This window comes from Palaemon carinicauda, chromosome 34 (genome assembly GCF_036898095.1).
Source record: "Palaemon carinicauda isolate YSFRI2023 chromosome 34, ASM3689809v2, whole genome shotgun sequence".
Lineage (NCBI taxonomy): Eukaryota > Metazoa > Arthropoda > Malacostraca > Decapoda > Palaemonidae > Palaemon > Palaemon carinicauda.
This window is the reverse complement of record NC_090758.1, coordinates 13,658,990-13,681,786: the sequence shown is the minus strand read 5'-3', so window position 1 is coordinate 13,681,786 and position 22,797 is coordinate 13,658,990. Positions and strand designations below refer to the sequence as shown.

General features: G+C 43.4%; 2 protein-coding genes across 6 annotated transcripts in view; both read right to left on the bottom strand.

The window, feature by feature from the left end:
* LOC137627080 (mediator of RNA polymerase II transcription subunit 25-like) overlaps positions 1–22,797 on the bottom strand; it is a 121,937-nt gene that overhangs the window by 70,031 nt on the left and 29,109 nt on the right. For all 5 annotated transcript variants that reach the window (XM_068358071.1, XM_068358074.1, XM_068358072.1 and 2 more), the window contains exons 3-6: positions 12,071–12,201; positions 11,338–11,539; positions 1,785–1,930; positions 372–585 (exon numbers count right to left, since the gene is read on the bottom strand). In XM_068358071.1, the coding sequence (XP_068214172.1) occupies positions 372–585; positions 1,785–1,930; positions 11,338–11,539; positions 12,071–12,201 (693 nt within the window). The remainder of the gene's footprint in view (positions 1–371; positions 586–1,784; positions 1,931–11,337; positions 11,540–12,070; positions 12,202–22,797) is intronic.
* Positions 19,544–22,233, bottom strand: LOC137627079 (uncharacterized). The gene is made up of 2 exons (XM_068358070.1): positions 21,882–22,233; positions 19,544–21,735 (listed from the first exon to the last, which is right to left on the bottom strand). The coding sequence occupies exons 1-2, from the start codon at positions 22,158–22,160 to the stop codon at positions 19,693–19,695; spliced, it is 2,322 nt and encodes a 773-aa protein (XP_068214171.1). The 5' UTR covers positions 22,161–22,233; the 3' UTR covers positions 19,544–19,692.

The following is a 22,797-nucleotide window of genomic DNA, read 5'->3' as shown; positions in this document are numbered from 1 at the left end:
ATAGTTCCGTTGGACCCTGCTGCAATCTATGATCACCTTGGCGACCGCTGAGATAGCAGCAGTAGGGGAGGAGTCAGCATATGAAGCTTCATCGTGGTGGAAAACTAGGGAGGGTGGGCTGTGGCACCCTAGCAGTAACCAGCCAACCTCGGCAGAGTCCCTCGTCAGGCAAGGAGGAAAAATGAGAAAAAAAGTCCCCTTTTGTTTCTATTAGGATTATGGCTCCCTCCCAAAACTTTTGAAAAATCCCACGGTAAATAGATGATGGGCTACACATGTTCATGCTTTATACCAGAGCATAAAATGGCTTGACTAAAATCAATGTCAAGATAACAAAAAGTAAATAAACACTGGAAGACATGAAAACTTACTCCAACCGGCTGGGGTGCAGGCGATCCACCCGCTGCACCGGGAGAGGGCGTTGTCGTTCCGGGGACAGGCCCGGGGGAGGGTCCGGGACCAGCCGCGGTGGGGACGCTCACTGCGACAGGGGCCGCGCTCATGGTTGTCGTCGTGGGAGTCGGCACGTTTGTGACGGGGACGTACGTGGTTATTAGCGAGGGGCTCAGCGCTCTTTCCTGCAGACTAAAAGGTGAGATTTGCTGAGATACGTAAAGCAGGAGTAAATTTTGTTCTGTCGACCCCTTACAAGGTATGAGAATTGTAAACTAACAAAGATATACTTATTGTACTAAAGTTATAAAAAGAAGAGAGAGAGAGAGAGAGAGAGAGAGAGAGAGAGAGAGAGAGAGAGAGAGAGAGAGAGAGAGAGAGAGAGAGAGAGAGAGATACTGTACAACTACAGTATCAGATGAGATGTATGTTTTGAAATTAGTATTACTGTACAGTTACTATCTATACTGATATCATTTTCGTTCAAAAAGAACAAAATGGCACTAATTTTCTACCTTATTTCTCTTCTTAATTTTTCAAATTTTTATAATATATAAATATTAATGTTTTTAAAATGTTACTTTCATTTTTTTTCTTCTCTTGTGATTTATCTAGTTCCATATTTCCTTTCCTCACTGGACTATTTTTCCCTATTGGAGCCCTTAGGCTTAAAGCATCCTGCTTCTCCAATTAAGGTTGTAGCTTGACTTGTAATAATAACAACAAGGTGCATCAGCTGTTCTACATTCAGGAGATGGAATTGATGAAAAGAGTAGCATCATCTGCACATGCAACAAACTCATTTTGGAGGACAGTATAATTGTACCAAAAGAAATATATTTTTGGTTAAATTTAATCTTAATTACATCAAAACTAGTTTATTCCACCATGATCAAATTGAAATTATATAAAACACATCTGTACAAAACCACTTCATATCTCTCGGTCTCCCTTTTTTGACGTACGTATTTGAATTAATAAAACATTTCAAACACAGTAGATAGTTTTGGGAGATATTTCTGTCAATCCTTTTCTTACCATCAACTTGCCAGGAAAGCCTCCAGAGCGTAACAACACAGATAATATTAGATGAATAAACAAATGATAGAGCATTATAAAAAATACTGGACTCCAAGAATTTGCCTTTACAGCTACAACTTTAAAACTAGTTAAATAAAATCAATTTGCCTCGAGTGCAATAAATAAGTACTATAAACCTGCAATTAAAACCAGAATTTGCAAATACTTCGGCAACACAAAGCGCAGTGATCAACCAACTAGATTCTCACAAGGTTCTTTAAGTCAGAAATCTAGAGACACTGCAAAGGACCTCTCGCACTATAAGTCCCACCCCTTACACAGAGCGACTGATTAGTGGGTGAGCTACTTACGTAACCCCGTTGAGAAGAACCAGATGTTGCGGCTTACTGGCATAATTCTTGGCTAAGTTAGCCTGGTAGTCCCCACCGGCGGCATCGAAAAGACGATAGAGTTCCACTAACTTGTGCGCTGAAATTATGGAGAGCTGGCTCCCTATCTGTAAGAGAAAAGATTGCTAAGATAATGGTAAATTCCCCTTTTACTCTTACAATATATTTAAACTAGAGCGGCACTCAGTAGAGCACAGACCTCTGCCATAGCATCTGATTTCTCGAACTTGACCTTTGACCTTAACATGTAATTATTGGCGTGGATTTTCATACACTAAAATGAGAAGGAAGTTTGAAGTCTCTATGAAAATGATGTCCAAAACTTATGGCTGATTATGTGAATTGGACATTTTGCTTGACTGTGACCTTGACCTTCAAAATTTTAATAATTTCCAGCTTTATACATAACAATCAATCCTTATAAGTTTCATTACTCTACAATCAAAATTATGGCCAGGAAGCTATTCACAAACAAATGCACAAACAGGGGGTAAAACATAACCTCCTTCCAACTTTGTTGGCGGAGGTAAAAACACAAAGATTATCCAAACTATTAAGTCTGATTAAGAAGGAAGAATAAAGTAAGAATAACTGCACATTCAGGGGTATAGTTGATAGGGGAAATTCATTCTAGTTACACAAAAATAAACTTTAAATAATTCTCTTTACCATCATCATATCATAACTTCTCATCTTGCATTATTATTATTATTATTATTATTATTATTAATATTATTATTATTATTATTATTATTACTTGCTAAGCTATAACCCTAGTTGGAAGAACAGGATGCTATAAGCCCAAGGGCTCCAACAGGGAAAATAGCCCAGTGAGGAAATGAAACAAGGAAAAATGTTATTTTCCTTAGTAAAATAAATTTTTGAATATACTTACCCGATGATCATATAGCTGCAACTCTGTTGCTCGACAGAAAAAACCTACGGGCGGAATACGCCAGCGATCGCTATACAGGTGGGGGTGTACATCAACAGCGCCATCTGTCAAAGGTACTCAAGTACTCGATGTCAACAAAGAACCAATTTTCTCCTCTGTCCACTGGGTCTCTATTGGGGAGGAAGGGTGGGTCCTTTAATTTATGATCATCGGGTAAGTATATTCAAAAATTTATTTTACTAAGGAAAATAACATTTTCCAATATTAAACTTACCCGATGATCATATAGCTGATTCACACCCAGGGGGGTGGGTAGAGACCAGCATTACATGTTGACATTATTATGAGCTAAGTATTCCGTATTTCATTTTAGCAGTTATTCAAAATAACAAGCATAAAATAAATAAGTACCTGGTAAGGAAGACGACTTGAACAATTACTCTGCCTTTTTAAGTACGTCTTCCTTACTGAGCCTCGCGATCCTCATAGGATGCTGAGCGACTCCTAGGAGCTGAAGTATGAAGGGTTGCAACCCATACTAAAGGTCCTCATCAAAACCTCTAATCTAAGCGCTTCTCAAGAAATGATTTTGACCACCCGCCAAATCAAGTAGGATGCGAAAGGCTTCTTAGCCTTCCGGACAACCCAAAAATATTTCAAGAGAAAGATTAAAAAGGTTCTGGAATTAGGGAATTGTAGTGGTGGAGCCCCCACCACTACTGCACTCGTTGCTACGAATGGTCCCAGAGTGTAGCAGTTCTCGTAAAGAGACTGGACATTCTTAAGATAAAAGACGCGAACACTGATTTGCTTTTCCAATAGGTTGCGTCGAATATACTTTGCAGAGATCTATTTTGTTCAAAGGCCACGGAAGTTGTGACAGCTCTAACTTCGTGTGTCCTTACCTTCAGCCAAGCTTGGTCTTCCTCATTCAGAAGGGAATGAGCTTCTCGTATTAACAGTCTGATAAAATAGGATAAAGAATTCTCTGACATAGGCAAAGATGGATTCTTAACTGAACACCATAAAGCTTCAGACGGGCCTCGTAAAGGTTTTTAAAATAGAACTTAAGAGCTCTTACAGGACATAATACTCTTTCTAGTTCATTTCCAACCATACGATAAGTTTGGAATATCGAACGATATTGGTCAAGGCCGAGAAGGCAGCTCGTGTTTGGCTAGAAAACCAAGTTGTAGAACATGTAGCCGTTTCGGATGAGAATCCGATGTTCCTGCTGAAGGCATGAATCTCACTGACTCTTTTAGCTGTGGTTAAGCATATCAGGAAAAGAGTCTTAAAGGTGAGATCTTTCAGGGAGGCTGATTGAAGTGGTTCAAACCTGTCTGACATAAGGAATCTTAGTACCACGTCTAAATTCCAACCAGGTGTAACCAAACGACGCTCCTTCGTGGTCTGAAAAGACTTAAGGAGGTCCTGTAGATCTTTATTGTTGGAAAGATCTAAGCCTCTGTGACGGAAGACTGATGCCAACATGCTTCTGTAACCCTTGATAGTGGGAGCTGAAAGAGATCGTTCTTTCCTCAGATATAAGAGGAAGTCAGCTATTTGAGTTACAGAGGTACTGGTCGAGGATACGGATACTGACTTGCACCAGTTTCGGAAGATTTCCCACTTCGATTGGTAGACTCTAAGGGTGGATGTTCTCCTTGCTCTAGCAATCGCTCTGGTTGCCTCCTTCGAAAAATCTCTAGTTCTCGAGAGTCTTTCGATATTCTGAAGGCAGTCAGACGAAGAGCGTGGAGGCCTTGGAGTACCTTCTTTACGCGTGGCAGACGTAGCAGGTCCACCCTTAGGGGAAGTGTTCTGGGAATGTCTACTAGCCATCGAAGTACCTCGGTGAGTTATTCTCTCGCGGGCCAGAGGGAAGCAACTAGCGTCAACTTTGTCCCTTCGTGAGAGGCGAACTTCTGCAGTACCTTGTTGACAATCTAGAATGGAGGGAATGCATATAGATCTAGATGTGACCAATCTAGTAGAAAGGCATCTATATGAACTACTGCTGGGTCCGGGATAGGTGAGCAAAGTATTGGGAGCCTCTAGGTCATCGAGGTTGCGAAGAGATCTATGGTTGGCTGGCCCCAGGTGGCCCAAAGTCTCTTGCATACATCCTTGTGGAGGGTCCAATATGTTGGAATTATTTGTCCCTTCCTACTGAGACAATCTGCTATGACATTCAAGTTGCCTTGGATGAACCTCGTTACTAGTGAAAAGTCTAGACCTGTTGAACAGGAGAGGAGGTCTCTTGCGAACTCGTACCATGTCAGAGAGTAGGTCCCTCCTTGCTTGGAGATGTACGTCAAGGCAGGGTGTTGACCATGTTCACCTCCACCACTTTGCCTTGAAGGAGAGACCTGAAGCTTTTCCAGGTCAGACGTACTGCCAGAAGCTTCTTGCAGTTGAAATGCATTGTCCTTTGACTCGAGTTCCATAATCCCGAGCATTCCCTACCGCCTAATGTCGCACCCCAGCCTACGTCCGATGCGTCCGAGAAGAGAACGTGGTTGGGAGTCTGAACAGTCAGGGGAAGACCCTTTCAAAGGTTGATAAAGTCCTTTCACCAAGTCAGACCAGACTTTATCTTTCCGGAAACCGGGATCGAGACCGCTTCTAGCGTCTTGTCCTTTTCCAGTGAAAAGCTAGATGATACAGAAGAGGACGGAGGTGTAGTCTTCCAAGTGACACAAATTGAACCACGGATGACAGTGTCCTAACCAGACTCATCCACAGCCTAACAGGGCAGTGTTCCTTCTTCAGCATCTTCTGGATGGATAGCAGGGCTGGGGGTTGATCGTCTTGTTCAGCAATGTCCTCACCAGAGGGTTCCTCATCCGAAACTGATGAGGAAACGGCAACGGAGTGGGCAACGTCTGACTCGCTGAATCCGGTCGCACTGGTGAATGCGTGACGGAGCCGGACACAAGATCATGGTACTGCTGCACAGTCTGTGAACTGTCAACCATGGGGACGCGCGGAAGTACAGCGTCAACCCGAAACTGTGTAGACTGTCTGGGTTGTGCAGTCAACCCCCTACAGGGTTGCTGAGGTTGCCGCACTGCGTCACAACAAGTCATCTCTGCTGGTTGTTGAACGTCTTCCTAGTGACACACTGAACGTCCACAACCACCTCCGAGAGTCGCTTAACGTCAACGTGCGACTGGCAACCCACACTGGGTCGCACCGGTGGAGGAACCATCTCAACTGGCGGACGTGAGTAGGATACCTCAGCGTCAACAGGGCGTACAACCAACCGGTAGGAAGGTTGTTGGCTAGAAGGTTCTTCTCCGTAAAAAATCCTCTAACAAGGACACAAGCTTGGACTGCATGTCTTGCAACAAAGCCCATTAGGGTCTATGGGAGCAGGTGTGGCAACAGACGGGGTTAGCGACTGAAGCGGAACCATTTACCATCCCTGGAAGCCTTGTTATGCTTTAATTAAAGTCCATAGGAGGTTAAGCAGCTTAAGGCTCCTCTCCAAATGACAGAGTCCTCAAAGGAATATCAGAAGGAGGGAGAACAGCACTTTCTCATCTACAGGAACCATGTCCGAGAAAAGCTAGGTTATCTCAGTGAGGGTCTCACTGGTGCAAAAGCAGCAGACCAGAAGGCAACGTTATGTAACTGCTTGACAGTCTGTGAACTGTCAAAAACTGAACTGTCAACCACAACAGGTGCGTGAGGACATACAGCACTGGTGCATTAGTAGCAGACCAGAAGGCAACGTCATGTAACTGCTTGACAGTCTGTGAGCTGGCAACAACCAAAGCTGTGTGGGGGAGCCTCAACTCCTGACTGACTAGTCTGCTGCGGGTGAGTGGCGGTAACCACAATGGGTTGCGGAGGCTGACACACCGTGTCAAAACACGGCAGCTTGTGGTAGCTCACGCACGGCAACGGAGTGCTCCGTGTGTCTGTGGGAGTCAGCATGCGTCTGGCAGGGTCGACTGCGCATGGGTGGAGGAGCTCTCACAACAAGAGTGTGGGAGCAGGCAGCCATGCTGGGCGCACAACCGTGGCAGGTTGTAGGCAAACGGGTGCATCGTCAACCTTCTCCGCAGTCGGAGTGTGGGAGCAGACAACAACCAAAGCGGAGTGGTGGTGCGTGGTGGGGACTGCCGTGGGTTGCGGAAACTAACGCATCGCGTCAAAACACGGCAGCTTGACTCCACCTTCCCACTGCTGATGCGGTAGCTCACGCATGTTAACGGAGGGAGCCGCACGTCGGCTAACGTTAACATGCGTCTGGCAGGGTCGATTGCGCATCGGAGGTGGAGCTCTCCGCAGCCGGAGTGTGGGAGCAGGCAGCCTCAGCGTGAGCTGGGTGCACAACAGTGGCAGGTTGTAGGCTAACGAGAGCAGTGTCAACCTTCTCCGCACGAAACTCCTGCATAACCGCAGCTAACTGAGTCTGCAGAGACTGCAGTAAAGACCACTTAGGGTCTACAAAAAAAAACGGCAACAGACGGAGCTACTGTCCGTAGTGACTGAGGGTCTAAAACAGCTGGTGCGGCAACAGACGGAGTTACTGCCTGTTGCGGTACCACCTTGCCTCTCTTGGGAGGTGTGCAGTCGTCGGATGACTGCAGCGAGTCCGAACTGACCAAGTGGCTACACCTAGGCCGTTGGACTTGCGCGGAAGGGACCGACTTGCACTTAAAAGCCGCAAGATTTGGTCCATGGTTTCTTACGAGAAACCTCTTCCGCAGACGAGGAATAAATGGGCTCTCTCGTCTTTGTGTGGGTGGGGCGATCTCACGTCGGCAAACGTGTGTAGATACGCCCGAAACCACGGAGGGAAAAACGTCTGTTCGTCGATCAAGGCCTGTGGAACCCATAAGTCGTTCGACATTACTTCTCCCCTGGGCTTGGGAGCTTGTAAGAGGTCCCGGACTAGGTGAACAACTGGCACGAACAGACGAACCCTCGGACGCAACACTGTAACACTTTGCGCATATCACTTTATCACTTTTGATTTTCTGTTTGCACTTATTTCACTGAAATCGAAACTAACTGATTTTTACCTGAAACACGCAATCCTATCCTTCATTAAAAGGTAGTCATTGCGAAAACAGTTTTACAATGCAACAGAAAAACATAAATAAAGATAAAGAATTCAGTGGCAGGAAAAGAGACTAAACACTAGATCAAATAAACTACGTTTACAATCTCTCACCGCATAAAGCCTGGGAACAAGAATAAAACCCTAGAAACGTTTTACCTTCTTCCCCTACAGCGACTAGGGAGAAGCGTAAAAAACGAGAACAACGTTACCCGCTTGAACGAAACGTTTATTCTCCTCTCTCTCCCTCCGTCTCTATCTCTCTCTCTCTTCTCTCTTGAATTAGCACCTGAGAGAAGAGCCCAATTATATATCGTTAAAACATGTTATTTGCTAAAGGAAAAAACTGAAAGGTTTCCCAAATAAAAAGTTCCTTTATTTAGAATTTAAACTCTTTAAGCTAAGAAAGAATGAACGAAACGCTAGAATCGGTTTACTCTTACTGCAAAGTGAAACCGTGATACACTCTCTCTCTATCGTAACGATAGAGCGCAAGTTGAACGTTCTGAACGTCAACAACTGCGGAGAATAAAAACTAAACGTTAGTTCATCTTTGAAAACAGTACGAGACTATCAAAGAAATTCTTCCATAAAACATTAAAATTAAAAAAGTATTAAATTCTTTAAAGGTTAAATACGATAAAACGGGATCAATGTTAATTAACTTCGGTTCCAAGTTAGGACCGCCTACTATTAGGAAAGGTCGCATATAAACAAACATAAAAATTTATTTTTATAAGTTTATAATAATTGGAAAGTTAACCGAAGAGGCCTAAAAAGGCGGAGAGATATAAATAAATGGATCTATAACGTAAAGCAAAATTACCAAAAACCTAAACACACTTCCGTCTAAGGGAAGGGTCGGCCATTTAAAAGTGAAAGAGAGTCCATACTCTCTTCGTCACCATAATTAAATCTATCGAAAACGAATTCAAGTTTTGAAATGAAGATAAAACCCCTGCATAGCGAAAGCTCAAAACTGGAATAGTGTACTTCACCAAATCGTTGTGAAAACAAATCCAGTTAGGGACGGCGTATTTAGTAGGTCCTGCCATTGGCACGACAGAGGAAAAATTGGTTCTTTGTTGACATCGAGTACTTGAGTACCTTTGACAGATGGCGCTGTTGATGTACACCCCCACCTGTATAGCGATCGCTGGCGTATTCCGCCCGTAGGTTTTTTCTGTCGAGCAACAGAGTTGCAGCTATATGATCATCGGGTAAGTTTAATATTGGAAAATAAAATATTTAATGAGTAACAGCATTAAAATATCTCCTAAATGAACTATAAAAAATTTAACAAAATAAGAGGGAGAGAAATTGCATAGAATAGTATGCCCGAGTGTACCCTCAAGCAAGAGAACTTTAACCCAAGATAGTGGAAGACCATGGTACAGAGGCTATGGCACTATTCAAGACTAGACAACAATGGTTTGATTTTGGAGTGTCCTTCACCTAGAAGAGCTGCTTACCATAGCTAAAGAGACTCTTCTACCCTTAGCAAGAGGAAAGTAGCCACTGAATAATTATAGTGCAGTTACCCCTCGGGTGAAGAAGAATTGTTTCGGTAATTTCATTGTTATCAGGTGTATGAGGACAGAGGAGAATATGTAAAGAATAAGCCAGACTATTTGGTGTGTGTGAGTAGGCAAAGGGAAAATGAACCGTAACCAGAGAGAAGGATCCAATACAGTACTGTCTGGCTAATCAAGAAACCCCATAACTCTCTAGCGATAGTACCTCAACGGGTGGCTGGTGCCCTAGCTAACCTACTACCAAGTAAACTATGAAAACTTTAACAAAACAAGAGGAAGAAAAATAAGATAGAACAGTGTGCCCAAGTATACCCCTCAAGCAAGAGAACTCTGACCCAAGACAGTGGACGACCATGGTGCAGAGACTATGGCACTACCCAAGACTTGAGAACAATGGTTTGATAATGGAATGTCCTTCTCTGAGATGAGATGCTTACTGTAGCTAAAGAGTCCAATATTTGATATCACTATTTATTTTCCAACATATTAGATCAACCCAATGCCTTTTGGCCTATGAAGTTTAATTACAGAAGGTCCTCAAGTTACAAAAATTCATAGATACAAACACAAAACATAAATCTCAAAAGTTGATAATGAAATGCAATGGAACTATTTGTTGACTTTTGCGGATGAAAATCGTAGGCATGCAAGTTAGGTGAAGCCTAAACTAGGCCAAAATTTTATAGAATTTGACTTGCAAACAAATTTACTTACAAACAATTTCTTGGAACCTATTAAGTTTATAAGTTGAGGACTTTATGTATTCTAAAGTCGCATCCCAAAATCTTCAAGTTTTCCAAGCGGATCTGAATTACACTCTTGATTGTTCATCCCTCTCACACATATCACATCAGACTCCCAAGGTCTGAGGCAAACTTCAATAACGCTTGGATCTTTCTCCAGAAGAAAACCTCTTCTGTCTCATCTTGAATTGAGAACAGTCTAGTAGGAAGGCGGCAGGCAAAAACAGGCTAAACGATCCACATGGGATATATTTCGGAATGGGAACAAAGGGAATTACATTCCCACACACCTCGGGGGATTGTAAAAATGCAGGTTGAAAAAATGTTTCATGGGGGTGCATGGGAACCCTACCTTTCCTCAATTATTAGTTTCCCTTTTGTCAATTCCTCCCCCAAAAAACTTCTAGTATTCATCAGTGTTCAGCCAATCAAGGAATTGAGGGAAACTCTTAAAATAAAAATAGTACAGTGAACCCTCGCTACTTCGCGGTTCGACCATCGCGGATTCACCACTTCGCGGATTTTTTCCATAACCCATATATACAGTAATATATATATATATATATATATATATATATATATATATATATATGTATGCATGTATTTATGTATATATGTAGGTATGTATATGTGTATACATATAAATATATATATATATATATATATATATACACACACACACACACACACACACACACATATATATATATATATATATATATATATATATATATATATATATATATATATATATATATATATATCTAAAGTAGGTAGATGTGATGTAGTTCTAAGGGAAAAGTATGGGAAATATGTCTGGGTAATAAGCAAAGCTCTACCTCCAGTTTGTTTCTTCATTATGATCAGAGATAAATGTAAACAAAACATTGGTTGCCATTTTTTATCGTGCTTTTTAGCGTGTTTAGGAAATGCATGATATAAAATCACCTTTAATATTTGTGCCTGTTTTAGTTTAGGGTACTGTAGTACATGCATTAAGTGTTCTGTACATTAAAGGGTAGTTTGTAAACAGAACTACGTACAAGGGAAGGTTTTAAAAGTCTGAATATACATGTTGAATAAATAGGTAAATATGGTGTCACTACTTCGCGGATTTCCACCTATCGCGGCCGCGACTGGAACCTATCTACCGCGATAAACGAGGGTTCACTGTAATGATGATAATAACCCATATACACAAACAAGGACTTAAGGAAAGGCTATTTATCTATCTATTTCCATCAATCAATCAACAAATACTCACCCTCTTAAATTCGAGGAGCACTTTCTCGGCACTAACTGGAGACCACGGGTTGCTCATGGGCGTGCTCTGCGTGATCAGAATGCAGCACCGCTGGATGTTCTCGATCATCGGCGAGTGCAGCTTCATCTTCTCGAACAGATTAACAGCTGCCTGAAGCCCCTCCAAGATGAAAGCCTGGCGCGTCAAATTCTTGCAGGAGTAACTGTCGAAAATTTAGAAAAATAAGAGAATTTTTGTTTTGACTATTGGTTACTTAATGAGCCATACTGTGTTCGTTTACCTTCAACAACTACCATTCATGTATATTATTATTATTATTATTATTATTATTATTATCTAAGCAACAACCCTAGTTGGAAAAGAAGGATGCTATAAGCCCAAGGGCTCTAACGAGGATAAATAGCCCAGTAAGGAAAAGAAAAAGGAAATAAATAAACTACAATAGAGGTAATGAACATTTAAAATATTTCAAGAACAGTAACAATATTAAAATAAATATCATATATAATCTATAAAAACTAAAAAAAAAAAAAAAGAGAAAGATAAATAAAATAAAATAGTGCCCGAGTGTACCCTCAGAACAAAGTTTCATAATGCGGCACCATGTACGAGAGAAAGGAAACCTATTCAGCAATGGCTTAAAACCGTCCTTTAGTAATAGAAAGAGTAACAGAAGTAATCAAAGCTGACAAATAAAATGGAGTTTACAGACCACATGACTCTATTTACTTACCATGCATTGTTAATAGCACTGAAGATCTCTCTCTCCGAGCAGGTCGGACCAAACGACTCTACCTGACCCCACGATCCCAGCAGGGAGAGCTCTGTTCCATAGAACACAGCTCCGTACTGCACAAGACTGCTCTGTAAATTGAACAATGGGCATTAGCATACTGTATTCATAATTACATTGGAAGCTGAACTTACGTGCTAAAGATTGAGATTTAATTAATTGTGTTTTGGTATTTTATAAAAAAAAACCTGATTTGAAATTTAGCCATAGAAGCAGTGAAGGGCAGATTTAAAAGGAGAGCCATCACTGACAGAGGGATTTTCCTATATACATTTAGGCAAACTGATTTCAGTAAAATCATCTGCCAGGCATCGAGAGTAGAAGCCAAAGATGCATCTTATATATCGCCTTGACCGCAATCTGTCACCCTGCTGCCAGTGACTTCATCGAGATTTCCTCCACACACAAAGTTCACGTTACTCCACCAAGTTGCTCATCCACTTATATAACCGTTGGCAAAAATGGATTGCTAAGATATACCGCCTAACACGGTATATACCACCTAGCACGGCCGTTTGCATCAATAGGCCTAGAAGGACATGATGATGACATAATTTACAGTTGGTATACCCAATCACACACAAATCTTTCATTGTTTAAATTCAACTTCAGGGGGCATAAATCAGAATACTTTACTGGACAGTTCTCGTACCCAACGATCCATCCATATCCCTGTCCACTTTAATCTGGAGCTATGTCCTCCTATATACAAGTCTGCTGGAATTGCAATCACTTAACCCAAAAAGAAAACTACTGTATTGTGTTAAAAAATCGTGGCAAGACGCCAAATAAAATACGTGTACGGCATTTGACCCTGCAAAACTCATTTCTTACAAATCTGGGAGTCATGGACCGATATAACCCATCGTGAAACAAAATAGGAACATAATGAGCATTCTCGACGCTACGTAGGTTCGAGGAATGTTACGGAGTGACAATAAATACGGACAAGGAAACATGGGGGCCGTCCAGAAAAATTATTACCATGAGGAATAAAACTGAATTCTAAATTAACTCGAAAAAAACTTCAGTATTCATTATCATACATCACTAATGTTACAAGACCCACACAGTACAAAGCATCAGTAGCGTCTCTGTGAGATCACTGATGAATTACAACTTGTGGGATGTGAGTTTAGATGACCCTCAAGGCCCGATAAAATTCAACGGCAGCCATTGGCAGGTTTTCTCTAAATTCAAGCCTGGTCCCCTGTTTTCTCTAATGCTAAAATTGTTTCATATTGTTACGTATTTGTGGGGTAACACCATATGCGCTATGCCTATTGTAAGTAAAGTTGCACAGTATTGCATTGACGGAACATGTTTGAACGTTAATTATAAGTGTGGCAGCGTAGGTTATGAAGGATTTAGTCATTTTGATTGCCTCAAAGATAGGATGTGATTCTTCTTACTTTCGTATTACAGTAGGACCAGTCCTTTAAGAGTAAGTCCCATTTGTTATTTTCCTATTTTCTATACATGAGTCTGTATACATGGTGAGTCGAGTCACAAGTTGGAAGACCATCAAAGTTGTAGCAGTAATGTAACTTAAGAGGAATAAATGTATTTTATAATGCAAACGTACTATTGAATACCACTAAGAAGAATTGACAAAGATGAGATATACACAACTATAACAACCCTTGCTTATGCCAGGTATTTGTGATGGCAGTAATCCAATTACATTGATAATATATCACATATCATAATCGAGCTTAAGATGAAGGTAAATAGCATATTGTTGTACTGAATGACAAAGTTAAGTAAAAGATCTACTTCTAGGAGAAAGGAAGAGTAACGGTCGAGGAGATTCGAAGCAAACAATTCTAAAACTTAAGAGTTTTAAATAAAGGTGACAAACTGATTGACCTCTCAGAGTAGCAGCACTACATTGACAATTAACCTGTTATCATAAGCATAGTGTATGATGCAAGGGATCTAGAAAACAAATCACATATTTCCAAAGTAATTTACATCCTTCCTAAATACACAGACCTTAGTTCTTTAAGAAGAGTATAACTTTAGCGAAGCCGGAACGGCAATAAAAATTCAACAATGCAGTTAGGAATTGGTTCAGGCAGGAAGTGGGACTTAAGGACTATGGTTTGTAGGGCTAGGAATAATTAAAATTTACTTTTAACTATTTGTTTCGTTCATGCACAACTACCAAACTTTTGTCCTTTAAGGAGGAGATGCCCATGGATCAACGTCCAGTAAAGGAGGCAAAGGGATGATAACTCCCAGCATCCTTGGAATGCACGCACAGGGAGCCCTCACGTACCAAGAGTGTAATGTACTCCGTAACAGGAGGACCTAATATCCTCGTAAGGAATACGATGTCCGAACGTATCTGTAGCTATTACGAGAAATGGGTTCGAATATAGTCTATCCTCCCCTTCGTCTGAGAGGTTGAGGTCGATCATTCTTAACCGATCTTGTCTCTAAAAAAGAGTTTGCTTAGTTATGAAGTTCATCTGCATAACTGCTGCACCCCAAGAATGGGAGGGGAAGAAAGAAGAGTATAAAATGCCAGTCCCTTTAGTATTATGTTGAAACAGCTATCTCAAGACAAGATGCTTTTGGGCACCAGCCACCCATTGAGATACTACCACTAGATAGTTAAGGGGTCCTTTGACTGGCCAGACAGAACTACATTGGATCCTTCTCTCTGGTTACGGTTCCTTTTCCCTTTGCCTACACATACACTGAACAGTCTGGCATATTCTTTACCTATTCTCATCTGTCCTCATACATCTGACAACACCGAGTTTGCCAAATAATTCTTCTTCACCTAAGGGGTTAACTACTGTACTGTAACTGTTCAGTAGTTACTTTCCCTTTGGCAAGGGTAGAAGAGACTCTTTAGCTGTGGTAAGCACCAAAATCAAATCATTGTTCTCTAGTCTTGGTTGTGCCATAGCCTCTGTAACATGGTCTTCCCCTATCTTGGGTTAGAGTTCTCTTGCTTGAGGTTAAGGTTATGATCGGGCACACTATTCTATCTTATTTCTCTTCCTCTTGTTTTGTTGGAGTTTTTATAATTTATATAGGAAATATTTATTTTAATGTAACTTTTATTTTTCCTTGTCTCCTTTCCTCATGGGCTATTTTCCCTGTTGGAGCCCCTGGGCTTATAGTATCCTGCTTTTCCAACTAGGGTTGTAGCTTGGCCAGTAATAATAATAATAATAATAATAATTAATAATAATAAAAATAATAATAATAATAATCATGAGGGAGCCAGACTGACTACTAAACCAATTGACCAGCCACCAAAGGACCAAAGGCAAAGGTACCTAAGGAGTTGTGAGTATACTCCAACAGGTAGTGGGAAGTAAAGGTTGTCTGGCCTTTCTAGATTCTTAGTCTTTAATAACCAAGCCATTGAAAGGCTCTTCCTGCATACTAAGATGAACAAAGGGCTCTACTGAATAATGGTACCTTTAAAAGAGGGGCTGACAGACAAAAGTGGACCACTGGGGTAGTTCTCTAGGTACACTGACACGGAGCATCAATAGATCTGGATACTATTTGGCATGAGGAAATCTGGTATCTACCAGGGTTATCCTGAGACCTGATGTCGTCAACACTGTTGATTAATCGGCGAATTTGGCAGGAGTGAAAAATGTTATTTTTATTAGTAAAATAAATTTTTGAATATACTTACCCGATAATCATGTAGCTGTCAACTCCGTTGCCCGACAGAATTCTATGGAGGGATACGCCAGCTATCACAATACTAGAAGGGGGTGTACTTACCAGCGCCACCTGTGGCCAGGTACTCAAGTACTTCTTGTTGACACCTCCTCAATTATTCCTCGGTCCACTGGTTCTCTATGGGGAGGAAGGGAGGGTCGATTAAATCATGATTATCGGGTAAGTATATTCAAAAATTTATTTTACTAATAAAAAAGGGATTTTGACGAAGGAAAAATCTATTTCTGGGCGAGAGACCTGTGCCGCCCAGTGAAATGCTCCTTATGCACCATTTCAAAGGAATATAACTGCTAATATTACCAGAGAAAAAATGTAAAGGAATGCTAGGTTGAACTAGCTCGCTCACCTAATGGTGTCGGTATAGACTGGGGCGAAATACCAGAGGTCTCGTACCATTTAGATTTCTCCTCTTCGAAATCCCCCAATAGTGAGGTGCCGTTCAACCTCCCCTGCCTCGCAGACCAGTACTACTAACTCAACCCACGCTTGCCCATCACTCCTTACAGCACCCTTAAGTTTGGGGTCTGAACAGGGGGGGAGCAAATAGGGTGGGTTCACTGGGCGGCACAGGTCTCTCGCCCAGAAATAGATTTTTCCTTCGTCAAAATCCCTTTTCTGGGCTCAATCCCTGTGCCGCGCAGTGAAATAGTACCAGAGAAAACGAACCCAAACTTTATTAACTATATGGGAACGAATAAAAATCAACATAACAAACAGTGGTTTAATCAAAAGTTAACGTAGAAGACGGACGTCTTTAATAACATCAGCATGATAAGGTATAATATCCCAGGAAGGGAAGACAAAAGAACATTAACTTAAAACAAAACCAATTAAGGTCAAACACTGGAACAAATTACATACACTTGAACACTAAAGAAATACAGTTCGTATGGAAGAATAAATTGAACAATAATAAAATGGCAATGTTACGAACTAGGAACACCCATGGGTGTGATACAACAAACCGAACTCAGGTAGGAACTGTAAGTGAGGCAGGTAAGAGGAAGAAGGTGGAAGATATAGGATTCAGGGATTAGTTAGAAGGAATTTGTCCGGGGGGATACCACGCTCCCTGCAGCTACGGTAGCGAGTTGAAGGGCCTCTAATTGTTTAAGATAGTGCCGCTTGAACACTGAGGGGGATTTCCATCCGGTATATTTAGAGATATCTGTAAAGTTCATATGATGGAAAAAATTTATTGAGGTCGCTACCGCCCGAATGTCGTGGACGTGAGGAAAAGACTCTGGATTGGCCTGTTTAATAAAATACAAGATCTGTTGTCTGATCCCTTTCAAAGTTATAGTCCCTCCCCGCTCCCTGATGAACAAGGGTCCCGAGGTCTTATAGGAAGTCCTTGATAGAAAGGACTTTAGAGTGGTAACCGGGCATAGGGAAGGATCCTGAAGGAGAGGGATGATTTTCCAGGAGGACCATCTATTCTGAGGGTCTTCATTTTTGGCCAAGAAGACCTTGTCTGGGGAGAGGAGGACCTCTCCTGACGGAAGGAACTCTATGTGGCCTGGATCCCTTGATAAGGCAGCTAATTCCGAAATCCTGGCGCCAGATGCCAAACTCACGAGAAAGAGAGTTTTCCTGAGTAGAGGGATATACTCACATGAATCGTTGACGGTTTCTGACGCTAGTTTAAGAACATCATTCAGAAACCAGGAAATCGGGCTAGGACGAGAAGATGGTCTCAGTCTGGCACAGGCTCTTGGGATCGAAGCTAGCAATGAATCTGTTAGATCTATATTAAAGCCGATTAGAAAAATCTTCTTCAAGGCAGACTTGATGGTAGTAATAGTGTTGGCTGCTAAGCCCGACTCAAACAAGGTTCTGAAAAAGGTTACCGTTAGGTTTAGTGTCATAAAGTCAGTACTAGAATCTTTCAAAAACTTAGCTAGTTTTTTGACCGCTGAGTCATATTGACGAAGAGTGGAGTCTCTCTTGTCAGATTCTAAAAATAAAGTATTCTGGGGGTCTATGTTAGCCCCTTTGTGTGCCGCAAACTTCATGAAGTCCATAAAGTTAGGGTGGTCTGAATGTTTGAGGAAGCGAACACAGTGCACGTTTGTACTATCTGGGTCAAAGTCGGGTTGGGAATCTGGTGAGGGTGGAGATTCAGCTCCAGTAAAAGAGGAAACCAATTGCTCTTGGGCCAATTGGGGGCCACCAGGGCTACTTGACCTTTGAAGGTTCGAAGTTTGTCCAGCACTTTCATCAGTAGGTTCACCGGTGGGAAAAGGTAAATCCTTTCCCAGGCGTTCCAGTCGAGAGACATGGCATCCGTGGCGTAAGCCCGAGGGTCCAGGTTGGGGGCCACATAACATTTCAGCTTGTGGTTGGATTCCGTCGCGAAGAGGTCTACCTGGAGATCCGGCACTTGGAAGAGGATCCATTGAAAGGATTTGCGATCTAGTGACCATTCTGACTCCAACGGTACCGTCCTGGAGAGTGCGTCTGCCACAACGTTCCGAACTCCAGCCAGATGAACGGCGGATAGGTGCCATTGGTTTGAGGCCGCCAGGGAGAATATTGCCACCATCACGTGATTGATGGGACCTGACTTGGAGCCCCCTCTGTTTAGACAACGGACTATGACTTCGTTGTCGAGGACTATCCTCAGATGTTGTTTCTTGGCCGGGGAAAGACGTTTCAAGGTTAGTAAGACAGCCATGGCCTCCAGGACGTTTATGTGAAATTGCTGGAACATTGTAGACCAAAGGCCCTGAACTTTCCTGTGTTGGGAGTAGCCTCCCCAACCTGATAGGGAGGCATCCGTGTGGATGACTATCCTTGGAGGGGGGTACTGCAACGGAACCGATTTTGATAGGCTCTTGGCGGTTGTCCATGGGAGAAGCCTCTTCCGAAGAATGGGAGGAAGGCGTGTCTTCTTGTCCCGACGTTTGGTGTTCGCTCTGGAGCGCCAAACTCGGTTGATGTCTTTCAATTTCGCTTTCAGAAGGAGGTCTGTCACTGAAGCGAATTGTAGGGACCCTAGAATCCTCTCCTGGTTCCTTCTGGAAGTTACCTTTTCCCCGAGAAAGCGTTTGGTATTTTTCGCAATCTCTATCCTCTTGGACCTGGGGAGACATAGAGTGTGAGAACGTAGGTCCCACCGTAATCCCAGCCACTGAAATTTGGTCTTTGGTGTCAGACGAGACTTTCCGAAGTTTATCTGGAATCCCAGAAACTGAAGATATTGGATCACCTTGTTTGTTGCCTTGAGACAATCCTCGACGTTGTCTGACCAGATTAGCCAATCGTCCAGGTATGCGACGACTTGGATTCCGTGGGATCGGAGTTCCTGAATGACCGATTCCGCCAGTTTCGTGAAGATTCTGGGCGCGATGTTGAGCCCGAAAGGCATCACTTTGAACGTGTAAGCCTTGTCGTCCAGTCTGAATCCTAAGAATGGGCGGAAGTGTCTCGCTATTGGAACGTGATAGTAAGCATCGGTAAGATCGATGGAGGTGGTGACGGCCCCACGGGGAAGCAAGGTTCGCACCTGCGAGACGGTAAGCATGTGAAACCTGTCGCATTGAATGGACAAGTTTAGTCGAGACAGATCGAGGATGACCCTTCGGCTGTCGGAGTCTTTCTTCGGAACGCTGAATAAGCGACCTTGAAACTTCAGATATTTCGTTTCCTTGATCGCGTTCTTGCGAAGAAGATCTTGGGTAAACAAAAGTAGGTCCGGTGTCGAGGGTTGATGGAATCTGTTCGGTGGAGGAGGCCCTTCTATCCAACTCCACCCCAGGCCCTTGGAGATTATGCTGAAGGCCCAAGGACTGAATTTCCAGCGACTCCGGAACACATAAAGTCTCCCTCCTACCTGAAGACCGTCAGTAGTTGGAGGTTTTACCGCCTCGGCCACCACGTGACCCTTTTCCACGGGAGAAATATCTCCCTTTGCTTCTGTTCTGAAAAGAACCCCTCGAACCGGGGCCCCTGCCTCGTTGGTATCCTTGGGAGGAAAACCGGGACTCATAGACCGGGTTATAAACAGGAGAGGTAAACGAGTTCGAAGCCACTTGGTTTTCAGGGACGAGGACATACTTCACTTGGGGCTGAGACTTGGAGGTGGAGGGTTGGATGCCCTGAGAGACCGGGGCCGACTGGACTACTTGAATAGGTTGGCGGAATTGGGTAGAGCTATAAGGGCGTAGCCTTTTTCTGCCCCGGGAGTGAATGCTCGATTGTTCGAACTTCCGTTTGGGAGTGAGACCCCAACGGACTTTGAGGCTCTGGTTCACTCTGGCAGCTTCGCTCAATACCGAGTTGACCATGTCCTCCGGGAAAAGGTCCGGACCCCAAGCAGAGGCTTTAATGAGCTTATTTGGCTCATGGCGGATAGTGGCTTCAGATAAGACATGCTTACGGCAACGTCTTTTGGTCACCAAGAAGTCGTAGCAGTCTGCTAACAAAGATTGCAGGGTGGCTTTAGTCATAACTTTAAAAGAGTGTTCCTCGTCATAAGTAAGAGAAAACATCTCCGCCATAGTCGAGATGTTGAGGCTCCGGCTAAACCTAGACCGGGACTCGAACTCGAGTCGGATTAAGGTTTCAGGTAGTCTTGGGAGGCGTTCACTGAATTGCGTCGATGCACAGTCCGCGGATAGCTTACCAGAAATGAATGTCGATTGAATGTTAAGCCAACATTCATTATCTGATGGGAACAGCAGAGATGTAGGATCTGTCTCCCGGAGTTGTGGCAAAGGCTTATCTTCGGTCACTGCCTGAAGGGCTAATTCAACCATTTTGGTGACGCAAGGAGTGGGGGTCTGTTCGTCCACAAGAAACATGGTGTAAGTACTCTTGTGGGGGGTCAGCATGGTGTTTGTACAACCCCACTCATTTAAGGTTCGAACCCAAACAGACTGAGCCTGTTCCTTCGGAAAGATAACGGTCTCTTTAGGGACCTTATCTAGTCGGACAAGAGCCTCTTCCGTAAGCCGGGCGAAGCCGGGGAAAGGAAATTGAAGACCGGGAGGGAAGAACTCAAAATCTTCAATGGGCCTGGTCCCAAAACCCTCGATGGTCAACATTCCGTCCGTGAAAGGACAGTGGAGCGCCATTTTCCACGGGTTGTTCTTCGTGAAGGGTGGAAGTTTTGAGGCGTCCGGGATGAGGAACTGCTGTTGTTGAGGCAGTCCACTTTCCAGGGTATCTAGTCTTCTGGTGACGGCAGAAAGTATAGAACTAATCTGCTCTGTAACGACCCTCGACAACATATTCGTGAGGGCCTCCGGGTCGAGGTTGGTTGTGGTAATTAAGGGGGATGACTGCACTCCCGGGTCCTGAGACATAGGGGCAGTGCTAGTCGAGTCACTAGGAGCTCCGGGGAGGGGAGCCTTCTTGGGCTTCGATGATCCAGGTAGTGTAGGATTCTGACGAGTCCTCACTAAAGGTCTTTTCTGAGATTTGACCTTGGCAGGAACCGAGAGCGATCTTGGGGAGGATTCGTGGTTCCCTTCAAAACCAAGAAAGGAAAAATTATTAGAAGTTGGAGAAAAAGAGGGGCTAAGAAGAGAGGTCTTAGCGCCAGACCCACCTGCCTCACTTACAACCTTACCTGTGTCAGGTTCGTCAAAAACCATGGGCTCTATGTCTAAGGTCAGAGCCGTAACATTGTCTTCAATGGGGTCCGGGTCGTCAGGGATGTCTGTATCCTGGACGAGATTGAGTTCTACGATTTCCGCAATGTCAGCAATTATAGGAGCCGCCACTTGCCTAGGCACTGCTGCCGAAGATTTTGCGTTCGGGTAGATAAGTCTACAATAATCTTCTGAGAGGACGTAGGGCTTCCTGGCCTTTACGTTACGGGCAAAGCCGCCTACCCACAATTTCAAAGTGGCTCTTGCTGAAGTTTTAACCGCCTGGGAACTCTGAAAGAACGGGGATAAGGTTAGCAAACCCGAGGACAAAATGATAAATGAACCCGAAGATTCATAACAGAAGTCAATGATTATCTATCATATTGATGTCGCCCAGTGAAGGGAAGTAAATACAAAAATGACTGAAAGAGGCTCACCGAATCTGAAGCGAGGGTGGAGATAAGGTCATAACAGATAAGGCAGTTGTCAGGGTGCCATACCAAAATATCGTCCATCTGGATCCCACAGTCCGCGTGGGACCGACAGACAGCATGGCCGCAAGGCTGGTGAAGGACGGCCGCGCAGGCTGTCATCCGGCAACGGACCACCTGTAAAAGGAATAGTCCATGAGCATCTACTAGTTTCTCTATAAGGGGTCCCGGAGGGTCCGGGACCTGCCAGTTAATAAAATAAATGTATAGCTTTAGACTAAACATGCTGAGAACTGAGACTATTCCAATAGCAATCCGGCAGAGCCGGGTATGAAAAAGGATGCAAAAAACAGTGATTAATATATAATCATAACTAGTTCCGGGGCCCCCGTGGCTGGGGAACAGGGTTGGAAAGTAAACTTAAAGTAAACTTAAAGTACCCAAGATACATCCTTAAAGTACATAAATAGAAAACGCCAATTATGATCAAAAACTAATGTCTGTAATGAATAGGGCTCCCGGAGGGAGGATATTAATCAAAACCGTGTCAGTGTCAACCGATCATGTAGTTAAGAGCTCGGCGGCTCCGATGTCTGATGACGGGAGGGTACAACGGGAGAGCGCGGGGGGAGCCAGTGGAACCCCCCCCCTACCTTACCTGAGGTACCGGGACAAAGGTAATGATTCATGTAGAATATAAAATAATGATATGGGATATAATAAGTCCTATACGGACGATAATAGCATGAGGTACCGTAGGGGAGGACACTCCTAATATAAGTGCTCATTCTAACAACCGTAATTAAAAGCAAGGTTACACCAAGGTGCAGATATACCGACTAATCACGTGTGATAGTCCCCGGTGGTCCCGGCCTTCCCCCTCCCCGACCGATGGCGACGGGAGGGGGGAGACGAAACCGCC

What these genes read in the sequence shown, in the direction of transcription:
- LOC137627079 (XM_068358070.1), bottom strand. Translation starts at nt 22,160, where the DNA reads ATGTTTAGTCTAAAGCTATACATTTATTTTATTAACTGGCAGGTCCCG. An exon ending in CCACCCTCGCTTCAGATTCG is followed by an intron (nt 21,736 to 21,881) that starts GTGAGCCTCTTT and finishes CCGTTCTTTCAG; the next exon opens with AGTTCCCAGGCGGTTAAAAC.